Below are 13,711 nucleotides of genomic sequence, written 5' to 3'. Positions count from 1 at the left end.
CAAGGGAAAAAGTCACCTTGTAAATGGAGTAATCTCTTTTCAAGGAAATGGTAGAAATCAATGAAGAAAACCACAAGCTAGGGCATTCTTCTGGAGAACTGTGGATTTAATAAAACTATAAGCAAAACCTATAATATGCAACCTGAGCCAGATGGCAAACAATGAAAGAAGAAACAGAATAAGTCTCTTAAAGTCAAGTAAATGCTTCATGCAAAATGAACTTCTGCCATCTCCATCACAAAATCTGGAGATTAGTTAAATAAAAAAAACCCTTATTTTCAGAACAAATAAAATTTAATGTTTCCCTGATATTGTGGCTGTTCACAGTAAAAGCAAATAAAGAGTTTCCTACCATTTCTAGTATATTAGTGCTCTGATATTAAAAAAACGAATGTCAGGGGCACCTGGCTGGCTCAGTGGGTTAAGTGTCTGACTTCGGCTCAGGTCAGGATCTCACAGTTCGTGAGTTCAAGCCCTGTGTTGGGCTCTGTGCTGACAGCTTGGAGCCTGGAGCCTGCTTCAGATTCTGTCTCTCTCTCTCTCTCTCTCTCTCTGCTTCTCCCCCACCCCTAGCGCTCTCTCTCAAAAATAAATAAACATTAGAAAAAACAAACACACAAGATTTAATCATGGAAACAGGGGCATCTAAAGGGAATTTTCAACATTCTTTTTTTGTTAGGTATCTCAAGTTTTTCTTGTCTTTCTTCAAGAAACTATGGATTCAGACTAGTTAGGTTCACACCTTGATTTGCCAACTTGTCACCTGCCTGACCTGGTAAGTCATCATTCTCTTCTCTGAATGAGTCTGAGCTTCTTCCTCTGTAAAGTGGGGCTCATTTCACTGGTTTATTATGAGGGCTACATGATTTACTATGTGTTCCGAGTTGAGAACTGGCACCCAATATGTACCATATAGGTATTTGTTAAATAAAAATTAAATGTTAAACCAAACGCTGTGATAGGTTCTGAATATATAAAGACCAATCCAATAGGATGCCTGTTTTTTTTTTAAAAAGCCTGATGAAGGAGAAGGGTAACTAAACAATGATTACAAAAGAACAAGAAAGGTGCTGTGATAAAGATGAGCAAAGCCTATTTGTGAGCACATCAAGGAGACATTTAACTTTACCACATCTTCATTCAGGCTCAGAGTCATCACAATGACGCCCCTCCTGGCAGAAAATAAAACTGTTGACCAAAGTTACCCAATTCCCATGAGAGGGAATGACAAGGTGTTTACCTTCGTTCAGGTAAGAGAAGCCTATCACAAAGAACAAAGCAGATACCATAAGAAGCAAGATGATAATCTCTACTCAGCATCCAAAAAGAAACTTATTTCCTCTCTAAAGTCAAATGGCAGAGCCTATAAGTGGCCTCAATTTCATTTTCGTTGCATATAAGACATAATGACTTAACTACCAGGCACTTCCAGAAAACATGGTTTTAAAATTTTCTCATGAGTAAGTCTAAATGAAAAGTCAAATTTTCTCTTTTTAGGATGCTCTCTGTATATACTTGGCCAACATCTTCATTCTAATATTAGTGATTTTTTCAGTTTTGTTCCTCAAAGTTAAGGTTACAGAGTCGGTGTTAATTATGATGGGTCTCTAGTGAAACCTCCAAGAATCACTAGCATAAACATAAAACACTAGAACAGTAATACCTAAGAAAGTTTTATTTTCCCCCAATTTCAGAAGTAGATAAAAAGAGTGAGCCCTCCTTATCTAGAAGTCTTTAGAGCCCCATACATGTCTTTAGAGCCCTCTAGTGACTATTTCTTCACTCTCAGTCTATTTCCTTAAGGTCCTAAGACCTTAAACTCAGTCTATTTCCTTAAGGTCCTAAGACTCTAAACTGGCAATTGAAAAACCTTCCCTCCCCTCTAATACGCCTGCCAAATAGGTTGCCCTTCACTTTTGTGGCCCCTGACACTATGCCATGCAGCGGGAAGGAGTGGAAATACAAAAGCAAAGGTCAGAAGTCTGATACTTTATGCTACAATTTTCTCTAGCCCACCCAAAAACAATAGACAAGGACCACCTTTAAAACTGCCTTCCCTGGGTGCCTGGGTGGCTCAGTGGGTTGAGCAGGCAGAGTGTCAGACTCTTGATTTAGGCTTTGGTCCTGATCCCAGGGTTCTGGGATCACCCATCCTGTCCAGCTCCACACCGTGAGTGGAGCCTGCTTATGATTCTTTCTCTCTTTCTCTCTCTCTCTCTCTCTCTCTCTCTCTCTCTCTCTCTGTCTCTCTCTCTCTCTCTTCCTCTGCCCCTCTCCCCTGCCCGTAAGAAACAAACAAACAACAACTCCTGTCTGCCCTGTTTTCCAAGTGGCAGGGAAAATTCAGATAGGATTTTCCAGATAGGATCCAGATACCAAGATTAGCTGCCACTTTCCTCTGCCTCATTTTACACTGTAGGTTTTTTAGAAAACAGAACAAAAGAAAATATTTCAAATTAGAATACAAATAAACCATTCATACTTTGGCCATTTCCTTTTTTTTAAGTTTATTTATCTGTTTTTAGTAATCTCTAGGCCCAATGTGGGGTTCAAACTCACAATCCCAAGATCAATGCTCTACTGACTGAGCCAGCCAGGCAAGGCCATTTCTTATAAATGTTGTGACTTCAAAAAAAAAGGATATGCCGGAAGTCTGAGCTACACAACATTCCAGCAAGTTATTACTATTATATTATTTTAACCTTTCCATATGTCTAAACTTAAGTTCATAACTGAAATTTTCTTGACCCCAATTTTTTTTGTATATATATTTTATCGTCCAGTTAGCCAGCATACAGTGTATATGGTGTGCTCTTGGCTTCGGGAGTAGATTCCCATGATTCATTGCTTACATACAACACCCAGTGCTCATCCCAACAAGTGCCCTCCTCAATGCCCATCATCCATTTTCCCTGCCCCTCTGCCTCCTACCCCATCAATCCTCAGTTTGTTCTCTGTATTTAAGAGTCTCTTATGGTTTGCCTCCCTCTCTGTAAGTATTTTTGTTTGTTTGTTTGTTTGTTTTTGTTCTTTTCATTCCTTTCCCCTCCATGATTGCATCCACATTGTTGCAGATTCTTGGTCCAGTTCCGAACCTATCTGAGATCACTGTCTCTAGGCTGACCGGCAATGATGTTCCTTAGAAGGGTTGCAAGAAACCATTCACAGGATCTGATAGTATTCAAAGGGGAAGGTAACATATTAGCACATTACCCAGGCTTTAATACTTAATAGCAATGGCCTGGACCCTACTGCAGTTTTTTCTGCGATGTTTCAGTGTGTAAGATTTATTGTCCTCTTCACTTGAAGGTTTAAACTCACTTGGATATGAAAAGACAACAAGTATCACTGGCGAGAGGCTGAGAGCTTGTTTCACATCACAACTGGTAGGGTTCTGAAAAGTCATTTAATTACACAATATACACCATTTGAGGATATGTATATATGTATATATAGATGTTTATATATAAAGTCTCATCTATATTTATGTGATTTATACATACATACAAACATGAAATCATGCAAAATATTTCAATTTTCTACAATTTAAGATTTTATGAGTCACCAAGTCACTTCTATTATTCTAAAAACATAAACATGAGTTAGGAAAGGCTCATTAGTGTTTTCTGTAAGGACAATGCGTAACAGCCCACCTGATCTTCATTAAGCAACAGAGCAATGGGGTTTTCTTTACTATTCCTCCTGTACTTTCATATAACTAGGAGCTTCTCACTGACCCACAGCCTGCTTCAAGTAACCATTCCTGACCTCTGGGCCCCAGGAACAGGAGGTGAAAAAACAAAAAAGAAGTAAAGGACACTAACTCAATCCCATGCTATATTTGCATGTTTTAAGACAACGGTATATACTGGGACTCGATACAATAAAGGCAAATGACTTATGACATCTTGCTGATCCATTCAAGACAAGAAAAGGTAAGAATAAAGCTGCTTACCTGTGGTTCCTGCATTCCAGTAGCACCAAGTTCTGAGAGGGACATGGTGAGCTTCTCCTGCTGTTCTGATAGGTATTTCTGATAGAGACTGAGAAGTTCTTGGCATTCTCTATATTGTAGCTGAAGAGGTGAGATTGCAAATTAAGGGAAAAAAACGAATAAACTGATTCAAACTGCATCTATCAGTGCTGCTTTTCAGATTCCAGTAAACAAAAGAGAGCCAAAAATGCAACCATATTTGGTGAGAGTGCAAGTAGACCAACACAGTACATATATCCACCAAAAAAAATAATAATAATAATGAAACCAATAATTCACAAAGAGAGTAGCAATGGTCATCCTATTTGAGGAGAAATTTCTCTCTCAAATCTTTAAATTTGAATGAAAAAAAAAAAACATGCAAAAGAAGGAAGTTAGACTCCTATCTCACCCCATACACAAAAACTAACTGGATATGGATCATTGATCTAAATATAAGAGCTAAAATGGTAAAACTCACAAAAGTAAATCTTTATGACCTTGGATTAGGCAATGGTCACCTGAGAGCACAGAAAACACAGAATAAATAAATAAATTGGACTTAAATTTTTGAAAAAGCATACACACAGAACAACTTTTGCTTCAAAGGAAACTATTAGGAAATTAAAAAAACAACCTCCAGGTTGAGAGAAAATATTTGCAAATCATACAGATGATAAGGGACTGGTATTCAGAATACATAAAGACCTTGTATGATTCAACAGTAAGGAAATATCTAACCTAGTTAAACATGAGCAATGAACTTGAATAGACATTTCTCAAAAGAAAATATACATATGTCCAAGCAGCACAAGAAAATATGCCCAACATCATTAAACATTTGGAAAATGCAGATCAAGACCACAATATGAGATGCCACTTTGCATCTACTAGGATGGCTATAATCAAAAAGACTAACAACGAAAAACTTTGATAAAAATACAGAAAAATTACAACCCTCCTATATAGCCAAGGGGAATGTGACACGACACTGTTGCTTTGGAAATAATAATATTTTGTGCTCCCAAAAGTTAGACATTGAGCATATTCAGTGCTCCCAAAAGTTAGACATTGAGTTACAAGACTCAGCAATTCCATTCTTAGCAATAATCCCAAGAGAATTATGTCCATACAAAAACTCGTACATGAATATTCATAGTAACATTCTTCATAACAGTGAAAAAGTAAAAACAACCCAAATGTCACCAAGTGATAAATGGATAAACTAAATGTGGTATATCTATACACAGTATACTACTCAGCCATAAAAAGAAATAAAGTATTGCTATATGCTATAATATGGATGAGCCTTGAATACATTATGCTCACAAAACCAGACACAAACGGCCACATGTATGATTTTATTTATATAACACCGCTGTGGTGTTTTTTTTGTTAATTATTTTAAATACCTAGTCTAATGAACTAGGGGAAAGAATACTCAGTTCTAAGTACACGGGATCACAAATAAAAGTTACATTCATCCATGTTCACTTCCCATACTCCAATTTTCTGAAAAATTACTTCAGATCCATACAGAGAGAAAGTACATTATTAGTGTGTGCCAGCAGCTGGGGGAGGGAAATAGGGAACAAGTACTAATGGGTATCATTTCGGCAGGGGGGCAGGGGGTGGGTAGGTAATGAACATGATCTGGAATTAGATAGTTGTGCTTACATAGCTTTGGGAATATTCTCAAAACCACTGAATCGCACTCTTCAAATGGGTAAATTTTATTGTATGTGAGTTATATCTCAATAAAACTGCTACAAAAAATGCAGAGTAGAAGTGATAACACTTCTAACTACTGCCTAATTTAGGAAGAAAGTTCTAACCATATCAAACATAAAGGAATTATATTAGATTTTTGTCTTGTTTTTCTATAATGTCAGTTAAGTCAATGTTTCATTAATAAAACAGTCATCAGGAAATTTTCTGCCCATATACTTCTCTACATTTTTCACAGTCCAATATGGAGAACATAGCAATCTAACCAGGGGTACCCTCTCCCACAGCTCCTCGAACTTGCAAAGTGCTAGGGACGAAAACCCTAAAGTGGAAAAGTCACCTAACTGCATAGATCAGGTATATGGGAGACAGCTCTATCCAAGAGAAAGTTCTATTCCTTCTCATTTCCTCCCCAGGCCCACTTTCCTCTCGGATCATTTCCGAATCTCCCCCCTCACTTAATTATGTATGCTGTTGGTATAAAAATTACTGTCCAATAAGATTATCCTATATAAATACTTTTACAACTGGTCATCATGATTAAGGGTGGGAATAGTATTTCGTAAATGTCAAAAATGGTGACTGGTTTCAGTATTCCTTAACATTTTCATAACCTAATCATTGCCTCAGGGCAGGTTCTTGCTCTAATAACTTTTGCCAATCATGACTGCATAAATAACCAATTGCTTCATTATTCTCATTATTAACCTTTAACAAAAAGAAAGGAGCCACAGATGTTTTATAGAAGGGGAACGGTTCATAATAAAAGGATAGGTTACTAAGCTTAAAGAATACATTAATTAGAAGAGCTTATTGAATCCTCAGTATCTTAAAAACAGTAACGATAGAATGAAGTGTTCTAAATAAGCTAATATCATTTCAAAGTCACTATATGTCAGACCAGGCTGGTTTTTACACTGCCATGCTTTTTGGCAGTAAGCTTCAAAAGGCGAGAATGATGTGTGGTGGTCCCAAGAGTCCCTGCCAGCTATGACGTATATAAAAAGAATGTTTGATACTGGTTGTTACCATAGGCAGTAATGTTTATAGTAGGTGGATGTATTAGCCTGGATGCAGAATATGAATTGTACTCTGGAGAAAGCCAGCACAATTATACAGCCTAAGAGGTAAATGTCAGCATTTGAAGACAAATTATAGGCAAATTCATTTAAACACACGCTATTCGGCAGAATATAAAAACAGGCAGTCCTATCTTTATCAATTTTTTATATCTGTCTTGATTCACCAGATTTTGCAATGCTCCCCTTTTCCTGGAAAATCCAAAATGTATGTCCAGGAAACACAGTAATTTTCCTTCCTCCCTAACACAATGAGACTTCAACCCTCCATCTGGAGAGAGAGATTTATGTAAGGAAAATGTGGGTAAAATGCTTTCTTCACTGATCTGGGGGAGGGAGTATAGTGAGGAAAAAAAAAGACACATTTAACTCAATCCTGGCCAAATGACAGAAAAGAATGCAACAGATGTACAAAATCCAATCTAAGGGAAGGTGTACATCCAACCATGACAGGAATCTAACACACAGGTAATCTGTCCAACCACCATTCAAGAACTGAAAGGAACGGCAGTCATCACAACCTCATTAAAGAAAGAAATCTTCATAAGATAACATAAATAAGTATAAAGTAATATCAAGCAAGATCATATTAAAACCTAAACATTAATTAGCTGAAATGGCTGTGGAAAATGGTCATTTTGCAAAGCTTAAAGCCTTAACTTCAAAATGCATTAATTCAGAAAAATGAAAATAAAGGTCAAAGCAGAATGAATAGGGATATAGGGAGAAAGAAAAAAAAAAAAAAATCATGTGAGTCTCCTGACCAGAGACAGGATATATTGTTAGTATGCTGCCAAAGTAGAAAGTGATCGCCTTGAGCTGGAAGATTTCATCTGGCATAGCAAAGACTACCCTCTTACCCCATCTCACCCTTGTCTTGGATATTTGGGATACTGGGATCTGGTACTTAGTAATCCTGATTTAATACAGAACTCAGTGAAGGAAGGTCTCTATGGGAGGAGAAAAGGGAGAATCATTAAACTAAAAAAAAAAAAATTCTCTATTTTTTGAACAAAGACTCCTTGGAAAAATGGCTGATTCCCATTCTGGCATATGGAAAGTACAAAGTAAGCTATGCTCTAATGCAAAAAAGTGTGCAAAGAGAAGTAGATGGGGGGGAGGGGTTGCCAAATGAATAAAAGCAACCCTGAAGGAGACTCTCAGTCAAATTTAGGACAATTTGAGCACTGGAAGGAGTGACTCTAATAGCAAATTGAGTAAATATCTACCAGTTCATGGTGATACTTCAAAACGACAAAAAAGAGTGAAAGGGGAAAAAAAAGTAAAGCCCATCTTTATAGAAGAATCCTAGCTAACTGTTTAGAAGGAATGGTCAAATTTTTTAAATTGCCATTTTATAACCCCCAATGAAATAACAAATCCAGGCAAGAATCATCAATGGAGACTGAAACCAGTAAGTGAAAGATTAATAAATAAGATATGCATAAAGTGTCAAGATTAGTTACTTAGAGCAAAGAAGAAAATGTACCTTTAAATGGTAAAACCTGGTAGTCATTTCCCAAAGTGAATTTAAGATCACTAACAGTGAAAAGAAAAACCCAGTAATTATATACCCCCTAATGTATAAAGTAGGCAACTTACCTATGAGATATTCTTGCCAAATGCTTTACTTGCATTTAATAAAATATGTAAACCTAACTCCCATTTCACAGAAATTAGAGTAAAAGAACAAGCTAAATTACAGCACAAAGAAACAAATCAGACAGTGTGGGAGATTTTGCAAAGCACTTGGCCTGAACTCGTCAAAAAGTTCATGTCATGGAGGGAGAGTGGGGCCAGAGGTCTATCCTAGTTTAAGAGATTGAAGACCCAAAGAAACGCAACCCATGGACCATGATTGGACCATGATTGGACCCTTGCTCAGGGAGAAAAATAGCTATAAAAGACATTCTCGGGACAACTAGAGAAACTGGAATATTGACTCAAAAGTTGATCTTATGGAATTACTGCTAATTTTATTAAATATCATAATGTGGTTTATAAAGAGAAATGTTCTTAATCTTAGGAGATGAATGTGAAGTATTTAGGGTGACATATGACACTTGGCTCAAGGAAAAAAATAAGTGAATAAATGTTTATATATGTAAGAAAATACATTTATTTATATCTATAATTATATACATATATATTTATGTAAATATGTAACAAAAATAAAAGCAAATATGTGAAAGGACACAGCAAATAGAGCAAAATGTAAACTATGAAATCTAGGTAGCATATATATGGTGGTTCTTTGCTTTATTCTATCAACTTTTCTATATATTTGAAAATTGCCATAATAAATAGTTGCAAAAACTTGTTTTTGGTTGTATTTTTTTGTGTCTTCTTTCTACTATTAGCTAGTCTCTTCTTGTCTTCCTACTTCCACCATAAATTATCTGGGGATAAGCAGAACTGGTAGCATTAGGTCAGACTCCCGAGAGCTCTAACTACGTGTATCCGTGGTCATTAAATCAGATGATAAACTGTTAGTATGATCTGATGATACACCAACAGAAACCCATCCCTTGAACCAAAGATAGGCATATGAAAGGTAGCAAAAGATCACTTTTTAAAAGCCTGTCGAGTTTTCTTCCAGTCATGTAATGAAGGCAGTAATGTAGAGTGATTAGCGCGCAGGCTTAGGTGTCACCCAACATTCTTGGCTGAAATCTTAATTCTGGTATTCAGTAATAATATGCCTCTGGATGAGTAACTTCTCTGACATCCTCATCTGGAGATGATGATTCCTACCTCACCTTACAGGGCAACTATGACTATAAAATGAGCTAATAAATGAAAAGCGCTTAGCATAGTGCAGCACACAGAGCATACATTCAATAGATTTTCTGAAAAGAGATCAAGGGCACAAGAGATAAAAAGTGCTGGCAAGGATGTAGAGAAAAGGGAATCCTGGTACACTGCTGATGGGAATGTAAATTGGTACAGCCACTATGAAAAACAGTATGGAAGTTCCTCAAAAATCTAAAACTAGACTACTATATGGTTTAGCAATCCTATTTCTGGGTACGTATCTGAAGGAAATGAAATCACTATCATGAAGGGATATGTACACCCCTATGTTCATTGCAGCATTATTTACAACAGCCAAGACATGGAAGCAACCTAAGTGTCTGTCAAAAGATGGGAGTTAAAAATGTAACACACACAAACACACACAGGAATATTATTTAGCTTTAAAAAAGAAAAGAATCTTCCCATTGGCAACAGTATGGATGAACCTTAAGGGCACTCTGCTAAGTGAAAAAAATCAGACTGAGAAAGATAAATACTATATTCTCTTAATTATATGTGGGGTCTACAAAGCTGAACTCATAAAAACAGAGGGTAGATTGGTGGTTGCTAATGGCTGAGGGTTTGGGGAAATGATGGTGGTGGTCAAAGGATATAAACTTCCAGTTTTAAGATGAATAAATTCTGGGGAACCCTAAGGGACAGCATGGTAGCAATAGTTAACGATAGGAACATATTGTATGCTTGAAAGTTACTATAAGAATAGATCTTAAATGTTCATACACACACACACACACACACACAGGGAGGTAATGGATGTGCAAACTAACATTATGGTGTAATCACTCTGCAATATACACGTATATGAAATCATCACGTTGTACACCTTAAACTTACAGTGTTATATGTCAAATATATATGATATCAAGGGGCTTAGAGAAAGAGATTTAAATAAATAAGAATACCATGTTCTAGGAGAGGCATTTAAACATAGGATACAGTGGAGATTTTTTTTTTTAAGTGGGGGTAAGTGTTCACTTTAACAACACTGAAGAGGGACAGTCAGGAAAGACTCCAGAGCAGCTGTGACCCCAGAAATGAATTTTGGAAAAGGAGTATACTGATGCACTGGATAGGCAGGATGGGGGAGGTCCGTCAGCTGAAAGATCATCAGGAACAAAGGCATGGAGAATGAAACTGATATGCACCCTAATGGAACTGCAAGTGGTACAGCACGGATGGGAAACTGGTCATAGGTAGGGAGGTGTGACGAGGTGGCAGGGGCAAACAGGGGCCAGATCAGGAATGTTACACTAAGTTGCTGGACCTTATTTCTTTTTTAAAAAATTTTAAATGTTTATTTATTTATTTTTGAGAGAGAGAGAGAGAGAGAGAGCAAGAACGGAGGAGGAGCAGGGAGAGAGGGAGAGACAGAATCCTAAGCAGGAGCCTGACATGGGCTCAATCCCAGGAACAGTGAGATCATGACTTGAACTGAGACCAAGAGTCAGATGCTTAACCAACTGAGTCACCCAGGTACCCCAGACTTTATTTCCGTACAACTCACTGACGGATGTCTTAAAATCAATTTGCATTTTATAAAGATACCTTTGGTAGGCATATGAAGGATGGATTGGGAAGCTTAAGACCAGAATCAAAACAACTGATTAGAAAATTGCTACAATAGTCTAAATGAGAGACACAAGGGGTCTGAATTGAACAATGGTGGAAATTAGGGGGGCTGGGGTAGGGAGAAAGATTTAAGACACTGTCAGCTTATGAACTGGAAGACAAGATGTATGACCAGATGCACAGGTGCCTTTACCAGGACACAGAGTGCACAGTAAAGAAAAGGTTTGGGGGAAGGGAAAGCACACTTTAGACACACTGAGTGGGGATGCTTGGGGAGCGTTCACTCAAGATGGCTAATACATGACACTTGGATCCTGGGCCTGGAATTCAGAAAAGAGGTCTCAGTAGAAATAGAGAATTTGGGAGTTAATCACTTTATATGTGGTGGCTGAACACAAGAGTGTGTAACATTGTCCAGGGAATGTGTAGCTTCATTCATTCATTTGTTCATTCTTTCACCCATTCAATAAAAAGCTCCACAGAGCAGGAATATTCATGTTGTGTTTATTGCCAAATTCCTTAGCCTACATAATAGGTACTCAACAAATATTTACTGAATAAACACAATTTACTGAGTACATTAGCATTTGAGACTGTGCCAGACGCTAGACATACAGTGATGAACAACAGCAACACTGTCTCCTGCAGGGAGCTTATCATCCAGCAAGGCAGGCAGGTAATCAAGTACATACAATAACGAATGATGGAAATAATGGCAAGAACATTGTGTCGGGCTCTGCTAGCATGCCCTAAGGAAACAAGTGACTGAGGAACAAGGGAAAGCCACTTGGAGAAAGATATTTTCAAACTGAGAGAAGAGGGCCAATGTAACAATAACATAGAAAGGGCAGGCAAAGGAAGAGGAATCAATAATCAATCAAAGGAAGAAGAATCAATACAGTTGACTATCCGAAGCAGCAGAGGCCATGCCAGTTAAAGACAGAGGGCTGAGAAGGCTACTGGTGACCCTTGCCAGAACACAAGTTTGACACTGCTTGGTTATTCACCATTTCTCCCACTGTTTTGGTGGATGACAGTTATGTTATTTTTCCACATCAAAGAGAGAAGCTTCTGGATAATAAGAGATGTTTTACTCAGGGTCACTTTGAGATAAAAACAAGTGACCGTGAGGCTCCAACTCTGATGCCATCCATTAGTCACAAGACTCCCAAGGAAATATGGGAACTCAAAGATGTTCACTAGAGCAGGTACGGCCTTCACTCTGAACACCGACACAGTGCATAATGTATACATATAAAGATAGCACATACCGTGTATCGTACTTAGAATGTTTTGCCTATCCTTATACCTACAAAATTCCTGTTTATCCTTTCAAATTTGCCCTCATGTCATTTCTTTCTCCATCTTTGAATTCCTAAGCAGAGTTAAGCACCTTTATTATAGTAAGTAGCATACTGCTAAAATTATTTTGTATCACTATCACCTGAAGTGGGCTATGTGTTCCTGGAAATAATAGTATATTAATCTGGGTATCTCTCTAGTACACAGCAGGCACTTCAAAAATGTTAGAGAAATGAATAAAAGAATAAAAGTAAAGGAGTGTCTACTGAATTTCGGGTTAGCTTTGGATTGGCAATTGAAACAAACTATAGATAGACCATGTATTCTTTAAATTAGTCAAGAGGATGGCTAAAAATACTGATTCATTAAAATTTTAAATTGTTCTAACTTCATAATATTTTCCCACCTTGAAGCAAATGGCTTTTGACCATGTCATATTTCTCACAATCATTTCCTACCCCTCCCCCCTTCAAAAAACAGTACACATACATTGTCAGAGATAAACAGAGGTCCAAATTATATAACTAGTTTGGTACCCAATGATAATATATACAATTAAAAATGGACTGTTGGTAAAAGAAAAATTGATACCAAGACGAATTGATTAGCAGAGCTAGACAAGAACTTCACATGACAATAACTTTATACCCTTATATTAAGTTGTGATCTGTGCTGGAGTACAACCTACTGATACAAGTCTGAAATTTTCCCTTTAATTATTTTATGGCAAATTCAGTGCAAGACCACAGTATTTTCCAATTTCCTGATGATACTAATCTGTTGGAGGAAAGGAACATATCTCCAAAACAAACAGGGGAAAACTCGACACTCTGGACGTTTACAAAAGAAGAGAAACGCTTCACCCAGTTTCTTCTGGATTCTACTTACTCTGTTTGAACAATGACAACAAAAACAGGAGACATGTAAAGAGATCTAATTAGAGTAATTAACTAGCTTTTTTAGAGTTTTTGAAGCATCACAGTTTCTACCTTATTTTCTGCAGAGTTGCAAAACAGGATGGGGCACAACAGACTTGGCACTAAGACACTTGAGATTCTGTCTTTGCTCAGATCATCAGACCCTGAGGTTTTCAGGAAACTAATCACACAATGGAGACCCAAGGTTTATTTCTCCAAACTTAAAGCAAGGACATGTACTCACAATTAAAAGTTCACATACAGATATCCTAAAAAACAGGCAATTAATGTGCCAGATTGACCAGAGTTTTTATTTCTTTATGATT

The 13,711-nt window shown here is 37.3% G+C and overlaps 1 protein-coding gene across 12 annotated transcripts in view; it reads right to left on the bottom strand.

The window, feature by feature from the left end:
* Positions 1 to 13,711, bottom strand: part of KIAA1328 (KIAA1328 ortholog) — a 360,849-nt gene that overhangs the window by 225,816 nt on the left and 121,322 nt on the right. For all 12 annotated transcript variants that reach the window (XM_045458624.1, XM_045458623.1, XM_045458622.1 and 9 more), the window contains one exon: positions 3,956 to 4,083. In XM_045458624.1, the coding sequence (XP_045314580.1) occupies positions 3,956 to 4,083 (128 nt within the window). The remainder of the gene's footprint in view (positions 1 to 3,955; positions 4,084 to 13,711) is intronic.

Source organism: Leopardus geoffroyi, chromosome D3 (genome assembly GCF_018350155.1).
Source record: "Leopardus geoffroyi isolate Oge1 chromosome D3, O.geoffroyi_Oge1_pat1.0, whole genome shotgun sequence".
Classification (NCBI taxonomy): Eukaryota; Metazoa; Chordata; class Mammalia; order Carnivora; family Felidae; genus Leopardus; species Leopardus geoffroyi.
This window is presented reverse-complemented; position numbering and strand designations above follow the sequence as displayed.